Genomic DNA, 25,670 nt, shown 5'->3' with positions numbered 1-25,670 from the left:
TGCGTGCGTGCGTGCGCGCGCGGTGGCTGTGTGCGCGCCGCTCGCTTCATCCGAGGAAGAGATGCAGAGGAGTCGAGGGCGTCCGTGCGGCTCGCCATCACGCTGAACAACGAAACCGCGACGCGACTCGTTCCGACTCGACGACCTCTGCCGAGCACGAACACGCAGGCTAATTTGTTGGCGCGGGGGGTGGTCTCGTTCGTGGACGCGTATGCATGTGTTCCGCACCGAACGGGCGAAAGAGCCGCCCCGGATCCGCAGGCCGCATGTTTCAGCTGGGCAAAGCGGCGCGCAGCGAACCCGAGCGGCGGGAGAGCACGGACAGCGCCCGCAGGGGAGGACAGCGCGCTCTGGAGCACTGCAGAGCGGTGGGTAGGCGACGGGAATACCGCAGTGTTAACCTTGCATCATTTTCACCCCTGCGTTTAATCACACTGGCGGTTTTAGATTTTGCAGTGTTTTCCCCCAAAATGCGCACCGCCGCATTTGTCGGTAATTGTAGCCACGAGTAACAGGCGATATAATGACCGATGCACCCTGATGTGATTGTTGTCAGCCTCGTGTTAGTAGCCTGATGCCCTGCTACGGGCTGTCAGATGATCGTTCATTTATAATAGCAAGATGCTTGGTTGGTAATTTGCCTCTGAGAGTGAGCTTTTCCAGTATCGTGACTCACGCAGATTAATTTTCATGCAGAACGCAGTGATCTGGAGATGTCACATCCACAATGTGATAGAGCAGACATAATATATGACGGTAACTTTACTGTTTTTTAGCAAAGAACTGAGAAGGCTTTGTGTGTGTGCAGTCTGAGTTACGACCCTTAACATAGTCATCATATTCGTGTCTATGAACAACACAATGTCTTAAGCTTTACAAACCTTTTCGAAACCACCAGGAACTATCTGAAACATGTCATGATCTTTATCTGTTTAATGTTGTGAATCAATTCCATATGAAGGAAAATGTCATGTAACATTAAACAAGTCGTGTGCTGAACTGAAGCTGAGACACTCAGTAGTGAACCACATGGTCTGTGCTATTGCCGATAAATCACATCTATGTCCACAAGGTCACCATTAGAGTCCAAAAGACTTTCAGGCTTCCCTTGAAATCTGTAAACATCATAGCTTACACATTTAGCAGAAATCACGAGAAACCATAGCTTATCTCATGCTAATTGTTATTGTCCCACTGTAGACATCACATTGAGAAAGCTTTGTGTTTATGTTCAGGCAGTGCAGGAGTTTAACACTCTGGTGGCACTTCACCGTGAGCAGGTCATTTCCATAGGAGAGATCACAGCTGACTGTCCAACACTGAGGGCACGCATGCACAGCACACGCACCAAAGGCTGCACAGTGGCTCAGAGTGCCTACCAGCACCTCACTATCATCTCTGGGTAAAAAAAGTTCTTAAACTAATTATTCGTTTCAAGCCCTGGAAAAATACAGTCTGCATCTTAAGAGTTACTTTTTTTCTGGACTCCTAGGCCAGAGGATGGGGAAATCCACCCTGAAATTTGCAGACTCTTTATCCAGCTGCAGTGCTGCTTGGAGATGTACATCACCGAGATGCTCAAGTCCTTGTGTCTGCTGGGTGTGCTGCAGCTCCACAGGAAAGGTGAGAAGCTGCATGAGCACAGCAGGGGGCGACAAAGCCTTTGAAAATGAAACCAGCCCGTGTGGGGGGAAATGCTCGAGTGCAGTAAAAGCGTATATCCCAGGTGGCAGTGATAACACCATACAGTGCAAAAAGCAGTGTTCCCGGAAAGCATGAAACCTCACAACCCAGTCACTCACTCATTATCTATACCGCTTTAACCTATATGCAGGGTCGTGGGGGTCCTGGAGCCTATCCCAGGAGACTTGGGGCACGAGGCAGGGTACACCATGGACAGTGTGCCAAAAACATTCAATCTTGAAAAAAAGTTTATTTAAGAGTTCAGTGAGAATCTTGTCTGTCTGTTAGAAGCACTCTGTTTTTACTTTTTATGTAGAAAATTTAAGAGCTAATACGTCTTAAGTCAAGACCATGTAAAGTGTCTTAATTTTGAGGAGCTCAGGTGGAGTTTTTCGTCCAGGAATCCTTATTTCCTGTCTTAGGCACACTTCCTGTTGGTACACTGCTATTCTTTTAATAATAATAATAATAATAATAATAATAATAATTAATGCATCATATGGTGCAATGGGTAGTGTTGTTGCCTCTAAGACCCAGGAGTCCTGCTTGGGTTATTGCATGTGTGAACTTTTTCCCATCCAGGTTCTTTGGGTTTTATTCCACCCTCCTTTTCATTTAGCTTTTAATTTTATTTATAGGCAGCTCATTTATAAGGGTTTTGTATGACATGCAATGTAATTTGCATAAAAACATACAGTATGTAATTATGTTTTTCCTCAAGAAAACATTTATTTAACATCTTGGTAGCATGCCAAACTGTATTTAAAAGAGAGATAAAAAGTTAGGTTGACCATTTGTAACTACTATACCTGATAACAGGTGCTAATCTAATCATCTTGTGGATGCCTTACATTATTAAATATAACAATAAATTGTTGAAAAGTATGACTACCATTCCTAGGTCAATAAAGATTGTAACTGTTGCCAAATTGCTGCGGTATTAGAGAACATAAACAGTTGGGCATGTGATGATGTGGGAAAGTAATTGACTTAAAAGTAAGTCCACTATATCACATCACCTCATTACCGTTTTTCTTTAACATCATATGTTTTATTCATGTTTCTGGGTGGTGGAGAAAACCGGAGAACTACAAAAAACCCACACAGAAACAGGAATAACATGCCCAAAAACTCTACGCAGACAATAACCCAAGCGCAGAAATGAGTCCAGAACCCTGGAGATACATCAAAGTTACCCCCTGCACCCATGAGCACTATATATCACATGAGAAGGAGCGCTGTTGTGCTGGTTATCGGCATGGCTAATATCCAACACAACACAACAGCATAACCTTGAGTGTTATATTGCTTTTTTACTTTAACAACAGTTCCAAAAAAACACTATTTATTATCACCAGATTATGATTTACAGTATCTTTTTTATTTAAGCAGTTATTTTGATATTTTTTCAACACATCCTTCTGAAACAAACCACCTGTGAAAGGCAGAGTTGGCAACTGACACTCACAGTTGGTTATGAAAATAAACAATGGAGGTGGTGGACTGTCTTGTAAATCTCTAAAAATAAATAAAATGAGTTTTTTATTATTATTTCCATGTATCCCACTTTAAAATATCAGCTATGTTATCTTAAAGGTTCTGGGGTTAAATTCCAAATAACATTAAATGGAAAGCAGTGCCCTTGATTAGGGTTTAAATAAGGATTTTAAAGACTTCAGACTTGTCTTAAAAGCTAGTTAGCTTTGTAGCTCCTTTTTATTCACAATTCAATGACTTTGGAGTATTTATTATTGAGCTAAAGTGTTGTTTAAAATGATGTAATGTTATCAGATGTGTTTTCTTGCTGAAGGTGCTTTGTTGGTTTTAAATGTGAGTTTTGGCAGGTAGCTGCTTAATCCTTAATATGACGGACTATACTGACCTACTTTTACCCATGCTTCGACAGTTAGTAGAACACAGGAGATGGGGAGTGATACATACAGTACTGCTATTGTCTATTGTATCAACCACTTGTGGAAAGCCTTCCACCCAACTGTTGTATAATCAATTTATATGTTTATTGCATTCACTTAGATCGGACGTAACATTAACATATATACCAGTAAATTGGTGGCAGGCTTATGGGAACGCAAGGCTCATTTTATGTCTGTGGGAAGCAAAGGCAAGCCTGTTCAGTCTGATCCCACAGAAACGCCAATGCAGCATAAACCACTAAATAATGCTAAGACCAATAATAGAAAAAAGGTACCCCATTTATGGTAAGAACACCATTTCACCACAGCCTGATCCCTGATCCCAATTCAACCGAGCACCCATCAGAGGCACCGGACTAACAATGGAAGCCCCACTCCACAAATCACAGCACTCAAAAGATTGTTCCTCGACACTCCAATGCCAGACACCACAGCATACCCCCAGAGGTCCTGCAGAGCCCATGCCCCAAGGAGTCAGGGCAGTTTTGGTGGTACTAGAGGAACCCAAAACCTAGGTCATTTTAATGTTATGGCTGCTTGGTGTAATCACCCACTTACTCACTTATTGTCTATACTGCTTTATACTGCCGTAAGCAAGCTTATAGCATGAGGTGGGGTACTTTCTGGAATGGGTGCCAATCCATTGCAGGGCGCACACACACACACACACACACACACACACACTACAGGCAATTTGGTAATACTACTGTACTTAACCTAATCTGCATGTTTTTGGACTGTAGAAGGAAACCCAACAAGCACAGGGAGAACATGGAACTCCATGTACACAGAATTGAGACGGGAATTGAACCTAGACCTTGGAGGTGCAAGAACACAGACAGTGCTAAACACCAAGCCACTGTGCCACCCTAATTGGCATATTTCGACATAAGTTATAAAAATTATTATTACTAAAATATAACAACATTTTCAGCGTTTCTCAATAAATGACAAGCTCTTCATAAAATCAATCTATTTGCAATTACAAGTCTCTTAGATTATTTGAGATACTTATAGTTACATCTATTTGGCCAGCAGATGGCACTAGTTTGGATAATTTAACATTTTAAAAGACTAGTTTTTGCCATCACTAAGCACAGTTTGGTGTTTACCCTGCACAGACTTTGATTGACCTCACCACAGTGGCCACAGTGATTGACTTCAGCTGCTAATTACCAGGTTTGGAGCAGCAAAGTCACCAAGTTATATCCTGGTGCCTGACTCCAAAACTGTCCTGAAATTAAAATTAACTTCTTCTCTACTCTTTATCCACACAGATAGAATGCTCTGTATCTTTTACTTCCTGCAGGAAATGAGCCGTGCCCGGAATCAACTGCAGACTGCAGGGTGGACGAAAGCTCAGATGTCCCGATATTGGAGGATAGGTCTTCATCACCTGTTGACTTTCCCCATGAATCCTGGCTTGTGTGCACAGATATTGAGAACATAGAGAGGTATTGAGTTAAATGAGCTCATAGAATCACTAGTGGAATCACTAGACCTTACCATAAATAATTTTTAAAGCAAACAAATAAGTTAAAATGTAGAAATGACTATTATTTATTATTTTTAACTACAAAATAAAAACTTTAAATTGGTTAATTTATTTAAAGTGTTTAATTTACTTTACTTTACTTAAAGTAATGATTTATTGGCTCTTCTCTTTACTTAATTGAGTGTTTCTTGCCATAATATGAATTTGTACAGTAGTTGCAGTAACACTAATAAGGCTATTGACTCTGTACCCACCCTTTCACTACTAAAACTGATGGTTTAAAGCAAGTTAAGCAGGCAGGAAATGTCACAGATTAATTCTTGACGAGGCAAGCCTGTTAACTGAAAACCATTTCAGGTGACTATCTTGTGAATCTGATGAGAGAATGTCATGAGTGTGCCAAGCTGTCATCAAAGATACTGTACATGTAGCTACTTTAAAAATCTAAACTATGGAACATATTTTGCAGGTTGCTGTAATTTTTAAAAGGTTAATGCAAAATTTAGGTTAAACACCTAAAATGAAAGCTAAAAGTCTACAGTGCATCTTGATTGGCTCATTTCAAATTTACTGTCATTGTGAACAGTGGCAAATACTTATGAACCCGACTTTAAGTCTCTAAATACAAATTTACATACTATGTACATTCTTTTTTTTTATAAAAGCTATAAAAAAATTTTATAGGTTTTATGCACCACTGGATTTTTAAGTCACTGATATCAAATGATAGGTTTTGGATTCCAATACCATATTTAAGTGTGTCATGTTGTAACTAAAAATGTCAGATATTATATGTTCACATTTTCAAGAGAATCTAATTTATTATTTTGGGGATAAATTTGATCTTGCCAATTTTTTAAAAACTTTTATTCTGTTTTGTTAATTTATCATTCCCTTAGCAATTTAGGAGTAAATAATAACTCTACTATTAAGCGTGTTACTTTTTTTGTATGGTAATGGACTTGTATGGTAATTTGCCTTATAGTGACATGCGTGAGATGAGAAACCTGTTAAGCAAACTCAGGGAGACCATGCCTTTGCCACTGAAGAACCAAGGTTTGTGTTAAAATGTGTCCATTTCTAGAATATACATTTAAACCGCTGAAATTGTTTAGTGCAATGGTAGTGAAAATTCTCATGGCTCTTTTTCTTTTGTGTAGATGACAGCAGTTTGCTGAACCTGACACCCTACCCACTGGTGAGGCAGAGGAAGAGGCGTTTCTCTGGGCTCTGCTGCCTTGTGTCGGGATGAAACGCTGCACGCAGTCTTCGCCTTTTAGTGGCGACTTTAAGATTAACTTGTCTGTTTCATTCACTGTAAATGTGCAGCAGTAATCTAAAATCTGTCACCACCATCACTACAGATTTCATTCATTACTAGAGTGCAAACAAAAACGCTACACCCCACTACGCCTGGCTGTACCCACACTCATGAATAAACCCACCATGCCCAGCCCCTGTTCTGGCTTGTCTCACCTTGCCATGTCCCACTCTTCCATACATCATTACACACTGCCCTGCCTCAACCTGCCCCACCTTATCCAGCCTCTAAAGTCTGGATAATAGAGAGAATTTAGCCAAATTCATTATTTTGTTGTCAAACAGCCTTTCATTTCCCTCTTGTTTGTGCTACATATATCAACAGATCGCAAAAAGAAGAAGATAGAATTGGACATACTTTATTTAACATAATATTTGTTTTGTTTTTTACATGCTCCTCTTTGTCCCAGTCTGCAATCAGGAATTGTCCTCAGTGAGAGTGAACATATGCAATGACATTCAGTACAGGCTCCATGACTTTACTCCAGTTTAGTTCAGTCACTGTGCAAGGCTTCTTATTTAGTCTTCCATAAATGGGAAAAGTATACAATTACGGTTCATTTTTAGGGCACACAAGTGCTCTGCACTAAAGCCATTACTTCTTCATTCTTAACATGAAGACAGAATAGATTTATGTACGTAATACAGTGTAATGTATACAAAAAGCTCAAGATGATTCATGTCCTGTTCTCTGGATGTTTTACACATTCATTTGTGGTTTGTGTGTGTTTTATGAGAGTCTGCAGCATGCTTCTAGTGTCCAGTATATTAAGTATGCATAGAGTCCAATATCCATCATGTAAAGGCCATTTTATAATAATAATAATAATTATTATAATAATAATAATAATAATAAAGTTTTTTTATTATAATATGTTAGGTATGTTGTTTTTCAGTTTCATACAATACATCTAATAATCTTATTATAAGATTGTTTCAGTGATTTTTTTTATTTTATTTATTAATTTATGTTTTTGTTTAAGCCAGGAACAAAGTGTCCTGGATTATAATTGTCCTGCTTTTCCCAAATGTAATACATTGTTGCCCTGTAACTTGCACTGGTGCTACAATGCTAGGGCAGCTAACATGAAATGTAATATTATAGCAGTTAATTCTTTTCACAAAAAAAAAAGGGTTACTGTGCATTCAAAATTGTTGTGGACCATCTCAGTTAAGAACTGCTGCAGTAAGGACTGCAGTAAGGCACTGAACATTCAGAAACACATTAAATGTGGGAACTACAGAGATTAAATCAAGAACTTTGAACATATTCTTCTTCTGCTGGAGTACCGCAACATCGATAATTCATTAGGCCACTATTTTTTTCCCCTTAATACTATAGTATCATACTGAGTAGAAAGTTAGATTTATGTTAGAAAATGGAGTAGTGTGATGGGAAGTGGATTTGTGGTTAGTATTTGTTTTGTATACAAATAGTGTTAATGAGCCAAAGGGTCTCTTTCAAACCAAATGCTAAAGGAATACACTATGACCAGAAGTATGTGGATACCTGAAAATCACAAAGAGCCACAAAATTTTATACTCACATTTGTCTCAAATGTCTCTTTTAGGCTGTAAAAATAAGGATTGTTCTTCGCTGTAACTAAACAACCATGGCCCAACCATGTTCAAGCACAACAATGCCCTTGTGCACAAAATGGGGACTGTAAAGACATGGTATGTCAGGGTTGGTGTGGGAAAGCTTAAGTGGTCTGTAGAGCCCTGACCTCAATCAGAACAATCAGTTTTGCAATGAACTGGAGCACTGAATGCACATCAGACCTCATCATCCCAAATCAGTACTCCTCTTATGACTAAATTAAAACAAATTGGCAAAGTCTTAATTCTAATAGTATTTTTTCCCAGAATATAGGTTCAAGCAGTAATGAGGGACTAAATCTGGAAGGGGTTATTCAACGAGTATACTGTATGGGTATGATTTATCAGTTGTTCACATACTTTTGTCCATATGATGTAGCTATTAGCTTTGATACCGAATTAGTTCGACTGCAAGCCAAAATAAAGAAACCTGAAATCATAAACTATGTTTTGTTCCTAAATGATGATCTGTACATGACCCTGTGGTGGGGTGTTCTAACCTCTATGTCCTTCCCCTTCACTTCTTATCAAAACGGATGTCCCACGGAGTTAGAGGTCATAGGTTGTGTTGAGTAGAACCAGGATGAGGGCTTCCAGATGCTGGCTTTACTGGAAGTTGGAGGGCTGGCCTGATGGATGAGGGGATGGAGGGTGCGGGGAGTGAGTTGAAAAGGAAGGACACAGAGATAGGGTAAAAATTCACACTGGCTTGGTGCTTTTAATGATTCTTTTTTTTATCTGCGCTTTTGCATTAAGACATCTTGTAAACATTATTTGACTGCTTATATTTGGCAGAGTAGCATAAAACCTAAAAGACAACGTAAACATACTAATTGGGGGATCTGCAGTATCTGGTGAGTATGTTGTGCATCTCTAATGCATACTTATTTTCTTCTCCTACAAATCATATTTTTGTATTTATTCAGGGCATAATTTTTCCTCCAGCTCGTATGTATGAACCTCACCCATTTATACTTCTCTTCTCCTCTTTTAAATCCTACTGCTTTACCTCTCTAGTGCATACTACTTTACTTCTCAAATGCATTTGTTGGACTTCTTTTTTTACTTTTATAGTGCACACTCCTGAAATGGCATGTTTAAAAATCATATGTGGGTATGACTGATTGGGTGTTCAGAAAACTTTTGCCATAAAGGCTAAACCATTAGGTGATTAAGTAGTCTGTGTTGTTGGGAAACTTTATTTATCCATGAAAAAAAAAATATTTAAAGGGCAGGCCAAAAATAGATATATAAGTCAGACAGAATTATAACAAAAAAATCAGTGTAGGTTCCTGAACTAAACGTATGGCCTGATTTGATTTGGTATTGCATTTGATTATGTATGTGCATTTAGCAAATCACTTTTATTGATCATTCATGTGTGACTGAACTTTATGTTCTCTTGTAATAATTTGATTAAAAAAAGCATGCTTACTTTAGCATGATTACTTTAAAGGTTTAGGATTTTAATTCCTATTAGAAATGCCCACAAAATGAACTAAGGTATAAAAAATATATGTTTTTTATAATATTGTTGAAAGTGATGCAACTTCTTACCGTATATAGTATTTTAACTCACTGACCAATTTATTAGAAGCCACATTCTAAAATGTGGATAATAGGTCATTTGCACTCTGAGACACACTCGCGTCTGCCATGGTTGTAAAAATGGTAATTTGGGTTCCTAGCATTTCTGTTAGATCAGATCAGTCTGGTCATTCTCCTCTGAACTCTCTAAACAACTATGTATATCCACTCACAGAACAGCAGCTTCTGAAACCCTCAAACCAGCTGGCACTTAGCTGATTACAGGGCACCTCGCTGGGAGTGCTGTTGTGCATTGTGGCAGATATACAACAGGACACAACAAAAAAGTCATTTGAGGGGGAGATTTTTACTTTCATGTGGTTATAAATACAATGCCGGATGTGAAATTTGCAGGACATAGAAAGGCAATAAAGCATTTAAAGAATTTATTCCTTTATCCTTAGTAACGGCCTGGTAAGAGTTATGATGATTCAGTCTGCTAGTTTGTTTGCCTTTTGGGAAATCTTTTCTGAGCCGACTAAATAAAAACAAAGTCAAAACTGAATCACAATTATACACACAATTTACACACTTATCCAGCGTAAGTTGAGGCAGTTGAGATCTGGAGTGTCAGAGGTTCATGCATGATTCTGAGTGTTAATTCTTTCTGGAGTGGTTTCATTCATGTTTAAATAAAAAGAAAAACCCTGCAGGGCACACCCACTTCAGATTTAAATCCATGTAAATATACATTTGGATATCTGGAGTACTACACAGCTAGAGATAGTGGCATTGTGTTATACCCCTTTATCATGCCATGAGGAGACTTGACATACTAGGCTAATGTAGCAAATAGTCTGCTCATTCTAAACTCTGCTCTTCCTTAGAATTTGTGTACTGATGGAGCACATCAGGTTCCTCCTTGCATGTATTATAATTCTGGGCTCAGTCACAGCTATTTCTGGCTGTTTCTGTGATCATTATGCATGGAGCTCGTGGTCTTATTGCACCAAGACTTGTGACCAGGGTACACAGGAACGCCTCAGGTATAGTTTATTCTAGTGATCATTTTTAATGAGCTTTATCATGGCCGATTCCTTGAAAAGAGCACTGGTTCTTTTGCAGAAATGTCCGATATGATGAGCATTGGAACAAGAACAATTGTGGCCAGCTGTGCCAGACATACGAGCGCCGGGCATGTAATGTGGATTCATGTCCCATAAACTGCAAACTGTCTGAATTTGGACCTTGGTCAGAGTGTTCACCGTGTGCCAAAAAAATGGTAAATAAAAAATTGATAATAATAATAATAAAAGTCCTCTCTCTCTCTCTCTCTCTCTCTCTTTCTCTCTCTCTCTCTCTTTCTCTCTCTCTCTCTCTCTCTCTCTCTCTTTCTCTTTATCATTTATTATTTAAATGTTATTATTTAAATTTTACAGTTTAGAACCAAGTCTGTCCTGAGACCAGCTCAGTTTGGGGGACAGGACTGTAATGAACCTCTTTTGGACGAAAGACCTTGTCATCCTTCAAAAGAATGCGTACTTGAAAAAGGCAACTGCAAGGACAAATTCACCTGTGATAATGGTACTTACCTGTTAGTGCACACTTACTGACCATTTTATTTTAAAACCGGGCTGTTGAAGTTTGGAACAAAAATATGCAAAGAATATTTCTCACCTTCAGCTGTAGCAGCTTCCTATTTTTGACTTACAGAAATATAACTCATTATGATACTTTACTGTTGTAGTCCATCAGAATTCAGCGTGTTGTGGATTCTTAGATACTTTTGTGCTCACTATTGGCATGAAGTATGCTTATTTGAGTTAGTTTCGCTCGGGTTAAACCAATCTGACTCCACAGACTTCAACAGCAATTAAACTTCTAAACTTCCCACAGAACTTCTCATTGGATTTAGTCTATATTTTGAAAATGAAAATCCCAGAAGATTAGGAGTTTTTGAAATATTTATGTCTGACACCAACTGCCATGCTACAGTCAAAGCCAATAATATCAATTAAAGTTTTGCACATTTTGTTGTTTGATATGAACAATGACTCAAGTTCTTTACTTGTTTGTGTATTTGCATTATTGGCTCATTGTATATGAATGACCCTTAGAAGTTTAATCAGGCTCCAGTGTTAACCACTTTAAATGGGTTTCAGTTTATTAATAATGGGATTGAATTAGGTTATGTGTTGGCCTAATTCACTTGCTTGATTTGTTCACTTGCATCAGCACTGCACACACTACAATTTACAGTGTAAATGGTGGTCCTATGGTGGTCCATCTTCATTAAAAAATCTTTACATTTGCTCATGTGGCTTTATATATTTGGTTAAAAAAAGAGAATTTCGGATTTAGTGAATGACCGCAAACACCTATACAGTACCAACACCACACATCCACACACACCACAGTGTTTAAATAAGAAATTAACTCTTTTTAAATAAAATGTTCAACAGGCAGATGTATTAACGCTGTCCTTGAGTGTAATGGCCAAAATGACTGCCTGGACAACTCTGATGAGAAGAACTGTGGCAAAATCACTCGAGTATGTGCTACAGAAAGAGTGTATTATGTCCTTCCTGGAGTGGATTTAATCGGCAATGGGTAAGAATGAGTATGAGATGGTGAGATAAACTGTATATTGAGATGTCACAAATTTACCAAAGAATTCTGGTGAAAACTGGTTCATTCTGTGTTGACTGCAGGTTTGATGCTGTTGCAGAGCAAATGAGGGGTGCTGTCCTAGACAACTCCATCATGGGAGAGGAATGCCTCTTAAACCGCAGCAAAGAAAACAGAAAAATCTACCGAATCCCAGCTAACATTGAGAGCTATGAAATCAACGTGAGGGATCTTTTCTTTTTGCCTGAGCTTGGTCTTACTGAATTTTTCACAATAGAGTAATTTTCCTCCTTTTAACTTGATCTATTAGGTGGAAACACTTGAGGATATTAAGGTGAACCCACCAGTGAAAACCCAGGAGGTCACTTCAGAAAGCAAGACCTCATCTTTTGGTAGAGGTCTGCCAGAGGGCCTTTCCGTGAACATTCCCATCTTTCTGTCCATCTTTCGAAATTCTCTACAGTCCACATCTTTTAAGGAGCAAATAAATACATTTCAAAAAAAGGTAAAGAAAGGAGTGTTATATTAGGCAAGTTATATTAGGCAATATTTTACAGTATCTTGCAATATCAGAATTAGCTAAACTCTTCAGCTTATTAATTAACTAAATAATATATTTCTCTAATTAAGGTGAGACATCACAGATGAATAGATATCACAGTGCTGATGCTTGCACAATACTAATATTTTAACTTACAGTTATTTTTGTATTGGTACATTCTTAGTAAAAACCTATTTATTTATGAAATCCTAATTATTTAATAATCATTTTGCCATGGTCCGTGTGGCAGTGGATCTTTAAAATCTCCTAACACTTTATCACAGCACACCATGAATACTCACATGCTCATTCAAAACTAAATGTAATATAAAATAGCCAATCCACCTTTAATCATGTTTTGAGGAAGTGGGAGAATTCCGAGAACTTGGAGGAAATCCCTGCAGACATGGTATAACAAATGAAACTCATATGAACGGTGTGAGATCTCAGAATTGACCCTGGAGCTATGGGTTAGCAATGCTGTCTAAAGACACATTGTGCTGCCTTATTATTATTATTATTATTATTATTATTATTATTATGTAATTAATCCTGACCAGAGTAAAGCTTTTACTTAAATGAATGGAAAAACAAACAAACAAAAAATATATATATACAGTGGAACCTTGGATTATGAGCAATTTGTTTTCCAGAAGTGGACCCATATTCCAAAACACTCGCAAACCAAATCAAAATATTCCCATAAGAAATAATGGAAACTCAAATTATTCGTTTCACAGCCCCCAAAAATAAATGCATAAAGCTAATTAACCGAAAATATTAAGTAAAAAAAATAACCTGCATTTTATCTTTAAATTTTTTTTAAATAAATCCCGACAGATAAGTGTTTCCGTTTGTGTGCGCAGGCGCTGTTTTTGTGTGAATCTAAAGTAAGCTCCTTCATCCCCCTTCTCGTTTTACACAGTTACACTTCCTCCACTCTTTTCACACACGCGTGCACACAACGGAAACACTGTTTTATCGGTAAAATAAACGAGAAATCTCTCTAATGACACTCGATTAAACGACACACTAACTGCTGTAAAGTAAAAATAAAACAAATGAACATGCACTTTACCTTTAAAGAATCACGACAGAGCAGTGTTACTGTGTAGAGCAAAGAGAATGAGTGTGTGTGTGTGAAGGTGAAAGTAGGACTGGTCTGTGTGAGTGTGTGTGGCATGGTGTCCAATGATGCGCGCACACACACAAATAGCAGGCTGAGGTTTGAGCAGAGAGAGAAAATGGATCTTTAACCTCTCTAATGAGACTTGCTTTTCCTTTACATGCATGCTGTATACATACGCACACAGACACAGAATAAAATATGTTATAAGAGCACACACGTGGTCACAGTGTTATAGTAAACAGTACACGCGTGCACAGATGTTGATTATGACGGAAAGAGACATGCACTAAGACCTAGCAGGGGAGAAGATTACCCACAATTCTGCAGCACAAGAGAGAGAAAGACCGTTGGCTCAGTTGTGATCACGTGACGCTCGGCGTCACAACTAGAAGCGCATGTGTGATTCATGATACTCGGTACTCGTAAACTTACTCGTAAAAGACTTGTTCATTTTCTAAGTCAAAATCTATTAAAAATCTTTGCTCGTCTTGCGGAACACTCGCAAACCACATTACTCGCAATCCGAAGTTTCACTGTACGAAGATGTGACTAAAACAGATAGTAACAAATGATAGGACACTTAAAAAAAAGTGCATTTTCTTAATATGAATTCTTTGACAGTTCTTTGCATGCAATCATATTTTATATACATTATAAATATTTATAACATTTTATAACATAAACATGTTTATAATATAAACATTTTCTTTTGTCCTAATTCTATAGTATTTCCTAACCTATATTTCAGGACTCTGAGTATTTCAGGCTACACCAGGATATAGCCACGGCCACTTTCCGAACAAAATCTTCTGACCTGTACCTATCACACCCCTTTTTGACCTTCCTCAACAACCTACCTCTAGACTACAACTATGCCCTCTACAGTCAGATCTTTCAGGAGTTTGGGACCCACTACTTTAGTTCTGGTACAATGGGAGGGCGGTATGATCTGCTTTTCCAATTTGATCGTGAACAGCTCAAGACTCAGGGTATCTAACACACTGTCATGGCTGGAATGCTATACTTCAGTAAATGCTTTATCTAGTAGCTTCACCCTTGTTTTCTGTAATTTTCAGGATTAACACAGGAGCAGACACAATCTTGCATGCAAAAAGATTTTTCCATCTTCCTTTTTATTTACTGGACAAGGTCACATAGCAATAGATGTGGTACCAACACAAAGACCACTTCATATGAAGGTAATGTTCTAATTGCATATATTGAATTTAATCCAATATTCAAAATCTCTGCCACTGTATTTTTATAAAAGTCCTCTTCCAATAATTCATCCTAATTAAAGTACTGTTTCAAATTTGTACTATGTATGCCCCCATTCTAAATGTATTAATCAGCAATGTGAAATTTGCAATTTGTATTAATATTTTATTTTTATGTATTTTTCTGAGCAGTAATCTTTACCCAGTTAAAGTTATACGTAAAAAATTGTCTTAATTATATAAAATATATAAATATATATTTATATTTTATAAATATACAATATATGGAGTTTCCTATAATTTGTCATATTTCTAAATAAAACACATTTTTTAAATTATTTTTCTTTTTCTCATTTTCTGCATCCCTTATGTTTTTTATACAGCTTTAAGCTACATGTTTAAGTATGCAATCAGCTACATAATGCTCATTATTCATATTCTTATTTTCTGTAATTTATTTTTGATTTTATATTTTATTGATTTCTTCTTAATATTTAAGATCTTCTTATACTGAAAATCCCAAATAAAACATTGTATTTTAAAGTCCTAACAGTCAGAGGTTAGTATTTTAGCACATACAGTAGAATTTGAAGTGAAAAATTCTTAGCATGCAGTGCTACCTTACTGCCTTCAAACTGTATGGCACCACCCTGGACTGAAAAAAACATTATAGTATGTCTTACACTACATTGGGAAGTCTTTGACATGATCCAAAAATTATTTGGGCGTAAGACCTGACTTAATCATTTACTGCATTAGCCTGTAAAGAAGCTAAATGTCTAAATGTCCCAACCATTTTCATCATGCTTGATTGTTTTTTAAATATATTTGCATTAATGATGGATCTTCCTCAGGGTCATTTATGCAGACATCAGAGAAATCCATAACTTCAGTAAAGGGAGGAAGATCAGAGTACACTGCAGCTCTGGCCTGGGAACGGAAAGGTGCTCCACCAGAGAGCACGACTTACCAGGACTGGATCAAATCTACTATAGACAACCCCACTGTAATAGACTATGAGGTCAGAAATTAAATGTATAATATATATTCCATGGCCTTTCTTAATTGTTATTTCTTTCTATATTGTAAAACAATGCTGAAGGCATCCAAAATATGTCCTTTAAACAGTTGATATGGAGATGTGTTTGTTACTTTATATAGAGCCCTTATATTGGCTCTAATCTGAGATGCTGTTAATTATTAATTAAACTCTAAATAAACTTCTCCTTTGCAGCAGAGGTAAGTTTTGGTCTTGTTTTGCTGAGATGGTGTTCATCAGAGTTTTATCTTTGTGCTTGATGGGTTTTGATAATACTGTTTGTGCAAGAATGGTTACAGAACAGCTGACCTTCACTGTCTTACATAGTTACATAATGCTATACATACATGTGTAGAATGTAGAAAATAATTCTACACTTTTGCATTGCAGTTACAAATGAACTGATGTAACATGTTCCATAACACCTGACCAGCAGTGACTGGGAAGACAGTAGCATTAAACGGAAAGTGCTAATAATACAGTTTATAATAGGATTAGAGTATTTATAATATAACTGGAGTGCAGATCATTTTTGACTCTCTTATTTCTGACCCTCATCTGGACTGTGCTCTAAATGGTCATGGGATTATTATTATTTATTTATTTTTTTTGTGGTCTGTCACTTTTTTTTTTTTACTCTACTCTATTCTTAGCTACTTTTGCAGAACCTGAAGGCATGGATCTGATTAAGCCTCTTCTACTTAAGTAGAGTCAAACCAAAAGTCTACAAAAAAACTGATTTGTGCACCTTTGTACACCCATGCATCCTGCTTTCAACACATGCAGTGTTTTTGCACTTTATGCAAGTTTGTTTCAAATGCAAAGATAATTTCTCTTCATTTTTTAACCTAGCTGAAGCCCCTGGTGGATCTTGTACGTGGCATTCCCTGTGCCGTGACAAAAAGACGACACATGCATAAGGCTCTGCATGAGTATCTGGCATCCTTTGACTCATGTAAATGTGCCCCATGTCCAAACAATGGCCGTCCAACCTTGTCAGGGACAGAGTGTGTGTGTATCTGCCAAACTGGAACCTATGGCACCAACTGCGAGAAGCGGGCCAAAGACTACACTTCAGGTTATTTATTTGATTAGACTAACTAGTTATACAGTGATTTAAAAAAAAAATCTTTTAGCATTATTAAAATAAAGGTAAGCTATTGTACTACGGTTAAAGTGCGATTTAAATTTTACTTTGTGTTATAGAAAATGTACATTAAAGTGGCCAATACCTGAGGAAAAATATTAGTGCTTAAATGTGACTGCTATGAAATGTTTATAACATGATTATGTCATTGTTATTATGCAGGGTGTAAGTAAAGCATTTTATACTGTAAAATTCTCGACTGCAATTTTTTTAAAATGACAGCATGCAAATGAACAATTATGTGTCTTTTTTATTCTATGTACTATGTAAGATATTACAATGCTTTTGTGTAAATATGTTTAAAAGTTCTACATAGAACTGCCTTTAAAGAATGAAAAGACATTCACTGTATGTTTAGTGTAAGTAAGTCAAGTTAATTTGAATGTGTTTAATTTTTCCAGATGCTATTGATGGCTACTGGAACTGCTGGAGCTCATGGAGTGTTTGTGACACAACCTTAAGGAGGCACCGCACTCGCTCGTGTAACAACCCAGCTCCTCAGGGAGGAGGTAAACTCTGCCAAGGCCCTGAGCGCCAGGAGGAGCAGTGTACCATCAGTATCTTCCAACAGTAAGTGTGCACACAATACACAGCAACATGTAGAAACAACCAGGGTTTTTTTTAAGCATGTTCTACAACCTTACATTGTTCAATGCTTTTTCATAGGAAGGATGTGTGCATCAATGATGATGACTTTGAGACTGAGGGAGAAAGTGAGAGTGTTCTGCCTCCAGGAGTATCTGGCTGTGCCAAACCTAAACCTCCTGCCCACAGCTACTTGAGGGTTAGGTCTCTCTCTCTCTCTCTCTCTCACTCACTCACACACACACACACACACACACACACAATTCAAAATCTAGGTAGGGTCCTTTAAAGCATGGTCGAAGGCTGTTTCTGTGTCTCAGAACACAATTATGAGAGTATAAACTATCTTTATTTCTCTATATAATCCGCAGCTTCGTGAATGCACTTTACCCAAGTGTAACCCCCCTTGCGCGTAAATTTTTGCATTTCTTCATAAACCTCTTTAAAAAAAGAATTTTTAAAACAAGAAGATTAATGTCTAATATAGCAAAATGGTCCATATTAAAAGAAGGCACCTCAAATAAAACGACAAGGGCTTTCTTATCCAGTTCCTGACACTGCCTCCACAGGTTAACACACAAACTACAATATGGGCTGCAGGCTGGCGATAGACAGAGCCGAACGAATGCCAGTGTAGAAGTTAATCGAGCGTCACTACAAAACACAACATAAACGTCTAGGACGTTTAGTTTTTCCAAAAATTTAACGCCCGTGTGAACAAGGCCTAACAGGAGCAGCTGAAAAGAAGAGTAGAGGGTTTCCCTTTCGCATATGTTTCAAGTAGAACCTGTATAGAAAGCAAAAAGCCTTTGCAAAAGCCCTTTTCTCTTTTAGGGGTTGCTACAGAGGATCATTTGATCTTCTTTTTTAGTTCTCACATTTTGCCAGATGCTGCAACCTTCTTTACTTTGTCTAGGCTTTGGACCAGCACTCAGAGTGCACTGACTTGTGCAAACCAGTTACTGGTATTCCCCACCTGGGAAGCAAACCCTGTTCTTCCACAGAAGGGATTAAAATTGTTCTTCAATGGTTTTTTTGTGGGTAAAAGTGGTAGATTTTATCATTTCTATATGCAAAGCCAATTGCAGTGTTTGTAAGTAGGTACAGCCAAGGTGTTAGCTAGCTAACCTAAAAAAAAAATTGAGCACAAGTATTATGATTAGAATGAGCATCAGACTGATCAACAGTCCCACTCTACCATTTTTTTTTTATTTACCAGTTTTTTTTTCTCCAGGTTTTACAACTATTAAACACAGTTTCAAGAGTGGTCTATGTGCCCCCCATTACTGATTTGTTCTCTTTTATTTCAGATCAATAAACAAGTGTATAATCATGGGGATCATGAAGAGTTTGTGTGCTTCTCTGGTTTTGAGCTGGAGGGTTACCAGCTCATTCACTGTCAACAGGATGGAACTTGGGAAGAGGCAAAGGGCAGCTGCATCAGTATGTCCATGAAAATTGGTCAATCTTTAAATAGTCACCATTCACCAGTGTTCACCATTTATTTACCATAAAAATCTTTGGTCTTACAGAAATGATAATGTAACCAATGTAACCAATGATAATGTGGCAAATTATGGGTTCAGCTGAGTCAAAAGGTGTTAAGTAATATTATACAACAGCAGATGTGACAGTAGTTCAGCTGCAAATCACATATTTATATTATTGTGTTGCTTTTATTTTATCATTACAACTATTATAAATAAAAAAATTGTATTAGTAAATAGAAATAGGAATAGGACATTATATAAACCACTGAACTCTCTAGAGGAACTGTCCTGTGCAATAACTTCTGTGTTCTGCATTCACTTCTTTCCAGAGAGGATATGTCCTAGACCTAAAGTGCCGAAAGACATGAACATTAGCCCAAGCAAGGATGAGTATTTTATTGGCTCCAGCTTCTCTCTAAGCTGCTCGGACACTGCCATGAGCCCATCAGGATCACTTTACTACACGTGCACTAACGCGCTCACCTGGGACCCACCCGTCCCTGCTGACATACAGTGCAAAATTGGTACTGTTAGTTCACATTTCCTAACCGGCAGTTTGTTTAAATAGTAGTGTTTTCTTCTGTTTATTGCTTATCCGAAGGAATGTTTATTGAGATTAAGTAACCTTTTGAAAAGCTGAGTAATCCAGTATATCCACAAAAGACAAAAGCACTCCAACAGTGAAAGTATTGAAAACATTATGGTAAAGGTTTTGTTGTAAGAATATGATGCTAACCCAAATGGTTTAGGAAGATCTTTTGTTTTATATTTGTAAAAACAAGTTGCTTTTTACCTCCAGTCCAGCCATCTGTCTATCCTGAGATATTCAGCACTATATCTCATGGACAAGTGGTAAAGTATTTGTAGTATTAACTAAGCAAATCAACTGATTATATTGTTAATTAATTTAAAAAGGGCCAATATCACAGAAGAGTTAAACAGTTTTTCTTCAAAAGTGTCTTACCTGATGTGCTAACTTGCTAACTACATGTTCAGAAGCCCATTTTTGGTTGATTTTTGCTATCCTCCCATCCTTCTGAACATCTGCACATCTATCTGAGATTCATTTTAGTATGGTATGAGCAAGAGTTGTATTGTTTTGGGATTCATATGGAATTATAATTGGAGCCAGTAGATATTACAGTTATTACATTTAAGAATAAAAATATATATAATACACATTATTATTATTTGGCCACAGATAAGCCCTTTATACCAGACACCAGCTGTGGGATGGGAGAGCAGCGTGTGGGTTCAACATGTGTCTGCATTCCCCTAGAAGACTGCAGGTCAGTACTTAATAATAACCAAAAATTTAAGAACTTTTTTAAGTTTACCAGATTTCTCAGAATGCATTTAGTACAGTGTTTTTTAATGTATTTTATTTTTTATTTTTTTGTATTATATCATATAAACTTATTTCAAAAAAAACTTACAGAATAATTGTTGATTTGTGGGAGCTTTCTGTAAGGAGACATTCATGTACTGTAACAGTTGTGCAAGCAATTTTGTGTGTCAGCACTTTGTAAGAGTCTAAGATACAAAGGGGGTTTACACTTTCTGTTTTTGTAGTCTCATGACAAGCTAAGTACTTTCTTGTTTAAGTTCAAGGTTCATAATATTATATATTATATTCATAATATATCCGTTCATAATATTATTTATGACTAAAAGGACATAACTATTGCAAAGTGTCAGTATAGTCTGCTTCATGTTGTGCCATATCAAGCCACCCTGGTGTGTTAGGATTGATCATGTTGTATTCCTTATATTAGCAAGTATTTTAATTTTGTCATGTAAAAAAAACAAAACATTATCAACAAAAATCCATTAATCTCTTTTAGGACATATAAGAACGACATTTGTGCTTTGGATATGACAACACGCAGTGCAGTGATGATGTCCTTCTGCTCCTTTCACGCCCGCCGTTGCCATGGAGACAAGCTGCACTTCATTAATGATGGTCCATGTAAAGGTGACGTGAACTGGGCCATATTCAGGGCCAGCATTTCCGAGAAGAGTCCGGTCAAGGTACCATGTGGATCAGACACCTGTTACGAGTGGGAAACCTGCTCAGGTACATATGCGTTCATGAGGAACATGATAAAAACACTTCTGCATGCAAGATCTGTCTATAGTATTGCCAGAATAGGTTTATCTACAGTAATGACAAACAACAACATGTTCAATGCCAGCTGTAAGTGTGAAGTCATTGTTGTGTATTTTACAGTGTAGAAAATCATCTGAAAAGACATGTTCATGATCAATTCAGTCATTCATGGTACAGTACATCAAACGAATCAGTACCAGTCACTGCAATGGACTGATTTATACTATTAATTGAGTTGCTGCTGGTGGGGGTTGTACAGTAATTGCAAGGTATAATTAAACCTTGGAAGCAAAGGCACCATATTTCTACACATACAGTACCATACATAAGTTTTAGGCCAGCGTAAATAAGTGCTGTAGCATAAAAATGCTTTATTTATTTTTATTTTTTGCTTTTATTTTTATCAATTTGTAAAAAGAAAAGTTAGTGAACAGAAGAAAAATCTAAATCATATAAATATCAATTCTTACACTTGCACACTTGCACAAAGTCAGGGATTTTGTAGGACCAGAGTCAGTTGTATGATTAGAAATTATACCAAGCAGGTGCTAATGATCAATTTCATATGTAGTTTGAACTACAGTCATTTACTGAAACAAAAACAAGTGACACCAAATACTGATTTAATATGGATTTCTCTTCTGTTCATTTAGTTTCCATTTTGTAAAATTATATACAGTGTATATACAGTGGTGTGAAAAACTATTTGCCCCCTTCCTGATTTCTTATTCTTTTGCATGTTTGTCACACTTAAATGTTTCTGCTCATCACAAACCGTTAACTATTAGTCAAAGATAACATAATTGAACACAAAATGCAGTTTTTAAATGAAGATTATGTTATTAAGGGAGAAAAAAAACTCCAAATCTACATGGCCCTGTGTGAAAAAGTAATTGCCCCCCCTTGTTAAAAAATAACTTAACTGTGGTTTATCACAGTTAAAAGTTCAATTTCTGTAGTCACCCCCAGGCCTGATTACTGCCACACCTGTTTCAATCAAAAAATCACTTAAATAGGAGCTACCTGACACAGAGAAGTAGACCAAAAGCACCTCAAAAGCTAGACATTATGCCAAGATCCAAAGAAATTCAGAAAAAAATGAGAACAAAAGTAATTGAGATCTATCAGTCTGGTAAAGGTTATAAAGCCATTTCTAAAGCCTTGGGACTCCAGCGAACCACAGTGAGAGCCATCATCCACAAATGGCAAAAACATGGAACAGTGGTGAACCTTCCCAGGAATGGCCAGCCGACCAAAATTACCCCAAGAGCGCAGAGACAACTCATCCGAGAGGCCACAAAGGACCCCAGGACAACAACTAAAGAACTGCAGGCCTCACTTGCCTCAATTAAGGTCAATGTTCACGACTCCACCATAAGAAAGAGACTGGGCAAAAACGGCCTGCATGGCAGATTTCCAAGGCGCAAACCACTTAAGCAAAAAGAACATTAAGGCTCGTCTCAATTTTGCTAAAAAACATCTCAATGATTGCCAAGACTTTTGGGAAAATACCCTGTGGACCGACGAGACAAAAGTTTAACTTTTTGGAAGGTGCGTGTCCCGTTACATCTGGCGTAAAAGTAACACAGCATTTCAGAAAAAGAACACCATACCAACAGTAAAATATGGGGGTGGTAGTGTGATGGTCTGGGGTTGTTTTGCTGCTTCAGGACCTGGAAGGCTTGCTGTGATAGATGGAACCATGAATTCTACTGTCTACCAAAAAATCCTGAAGGAGAATGTCCGGCCATCTGTTCGTCAACTCAAGCTGAAGCGATCTTGGGTGCTGCAGCAGGACAATGACCCAAAACACACCAGCAAATCCACCTCTGAATGGCTGAAGAAAAACAAAATGAAGACTTTGGAGTGGCCCAGTCAAAGTCCTGACCTGAATCCTATTGAGATGTTGTGGCATGACCTTAAAAAGGCGGTTCATGCTAGAAAACTCTCAAATAAAGCTGAATTATAACAATTCTGCAAAGATGAGTGGGCCAAAATTCCTCCAGAGCGCTGTAAAAGACTCGTTGCAAGTTATCGCAAACACTTGATTGCAGTTATTGCTGCTAAGGGTGGCCCAATCAGTTATTAGGTTCAGGGGGCAATTACTTTTTCACACAGGGCCATGTAAGTTTGGATTTTTTTTCTCCCTAAATAATAAAAACCATCATTTAAAAACTGCATTTTGTGTTTACTTGTGTTATCTTTGACTAATAGTTAAATGTGTTTGATGATCAGAAACATTTAAGTGTGACAAACATGCAAAAGAATAAGAAATCAGGAAGGGGGCAAATAGTTTTTCACACCACTGTATATATATATATATATATATATATATATATATAACCAACTTCATATGCTGGTATTATTTTTGTGCTGATCTGTGAACCTTAAACCTGATAAATCCTTTTTGTCATCATTAGGATTAGTGTCAGTGACTACTTAAAAATTTTACCTTTATATTTAAAATGACCCAAATGAGACTCTTATAATTGCGTAATTGCGTTTCCACCTTTTTCACCACACAATGAGTTTGTTATGCTGCCATAAAGATTTTTTTTTCTTTTTTGATAAAACAAAGAATATAGGTCCTATCATGCCTTCTTGTCCTTTTTGCTAAATTTGCGGTTTAAAATTGTATAAACACTGCTTAAATTATAATACTGGAGGATATAAAAGTCAGTCCTGACCCTCCAGTAAATGGCAAATTGTGCTAGAACACGAACAACTACATTGGGCCTATTAGATTCTCATAGTGAGACAAAAATATGTGGTGCTTCATGCAACCTGTTATTTGAACCAAATGCTGCATTCTATTTTGTGTTTAATTACATTTGAACAGTAAAGTGAAATCTGATTAGGAGTTATTATTTCTGGAAGCTGCTACTTTTGCAAAGCTACTGATAAATCAAAGTGTAAATAATGGACTGACATAACTATTTAATTTGCCAGGATACTAGCTTAGCTAACATACTAGCTCACAAAGCTAAAAGAATAATAAAGTTCTTGGGTAAAGTACTAGCATACAACATAGTGGAACAAGGAGGCATGATTGGACCTGTATTATTTATCAAAAACAATAATAAATTTTCACACAAACTTATGAGAGTGTAGCAAACTCACTAGTTATGTGCTAGCATAACTAATTATTTATGTAATATACTATCATAGGTAATGGACTAACTAAAATACTACCAGAGTTAAAGGACTAGCTAATATACTTGTATAGTGAATAAATTGGCTAATATTGTATTATAACTAATGGACCTGCCAAAGTTTAAGCACAGGTAATTAAGTAATTAATATAGCAGAATAGCTAGAAAATAGAATAGATGAAATACTACCGAACCTAGTTGCTCATGCACTAATTTCTACCCACTATACCCATACGATTCTTGTCTAGTATTTTGATATAGCTGTTTTTGTTTCTCTTGTGTTTATCCACAGCATCAAGTATGTGTTTGTGCAAGTCTCCCAGAGAATGTCCAAAGACAGGGGCTCAAACCTACTGTGTAAACATTGTAAGACTTCGGCGTCAGCAGACCCTTAATCTGTGTAACATGGTTGCCACAAAGTGCAGTGGCTTTGACTTGGAAATTCTTCATGAAGGTGCATGCCCCTAAAGGCCCCTGAATTGAATTATTTTTAATATTTACACAAGTCTGAGCCTGTGAAAAACTCATACCTGATAACTGATCACTCAGCATTGTTTTTCTATTATCAACCACAGTTTATATGCATTATTCTTTTACTTTTAATAACTTGTTTTTAAATATTTATGTGAAACACTGTTTCAAAGTGTAACACATTGTTCAGTGTTTAGTAGCTACTGTATGTTTCTTTAATCACAGGTTTTTGTTAATATATTTTTTTTGAGTTCCATTGTTACATTTCTCAGAGGCCTTCAGTCCCACTCTATATATTGAATAATAACAAAACAAAATGATAAAGGTTGAGGATAAACTACTGTATGAAGATGCATTGCATACATTGCAGCCATAATAAAACTCTTAGCTGCTCTTATTGTCCTAGCTAGTATTGGCTAACTAATAATCAAAATATGGGATGTTGCTTGCTTTCACTGTAGCTTTGGAGGCAAAAAAAAAAAATCTGTGCTGTATAATACTTTGTCACTGCAGGTAAAGTGTGATGTCTTATCATGTACTGGTAAATGCCCCAAACATACACATGCTGTTTCCATTAAGATTGTAACTTTATGCACATTGAAA

General features: G+C 37.1%; 1 protein-coding gene across 1 annotated transcript; it reads left to right on the top strand.

Moving 5' to 3' along the window:
- On the top strand, nt 1–25,490 carry c6 (complement component 6). Its single transcript, XM_053478819.1, has 23 exons — nt 1–368; nt 1,236–1,402; nt 1,493–1,623; nt 4,927–5,071; nt 6,098–6,168; nt 6,273–6,360; nt 10,446–10,604; nt 10,684–10,840; nt 10,998–11,142; nt 12,021–12,168; nt 12,270–12,408; nt 12,497–12,691; nt 14,605–14,845; nt 14,933–15,055; nt 15,928–16,094; nt 16,965–17,190; nt 17,661–17,829; nt 17,926–18,043; nt 19,155–19,287; nt 19,664–19,858; nt 20,536–20,623; nt 21,179–21,411; nt 24,889–25,490. The coding sequence occupies exons 1-23, from the start codon at nt 216–218 to the stop codon at nt 25,062–25,064; spliced, it is 3,567 nt and encodes a 1,188-aa protein (XP_053334794.1). The 5' UTR covers nt 1–215; the 3' UTR covers nt 25,065–25,490.
- Nucleotides 25,491–25,670: the final 180 nt, after the last annotated feature.

The sequence above is a fragment of the Clarias gariepinus genome, chromosome 19 (genome assembly GCF_024256425.1).
Source record: "Clarias gariepinus isolate MV-2021 ecotype Netherlands chromosome 19, CGAR_prim_01v2, whole genome shotgun sequence".
NCBI lineage: Eukaryota > Metazoa > Chordata > Actinopteri > Siluriformes > Clariidae > Clarias > Clarias gariepinus.
The sequence above is the reverse complement of the archived record's forward strand: the minus strand, read 5'-3'. Positions and strand labels throughout refer to the sequence as shown.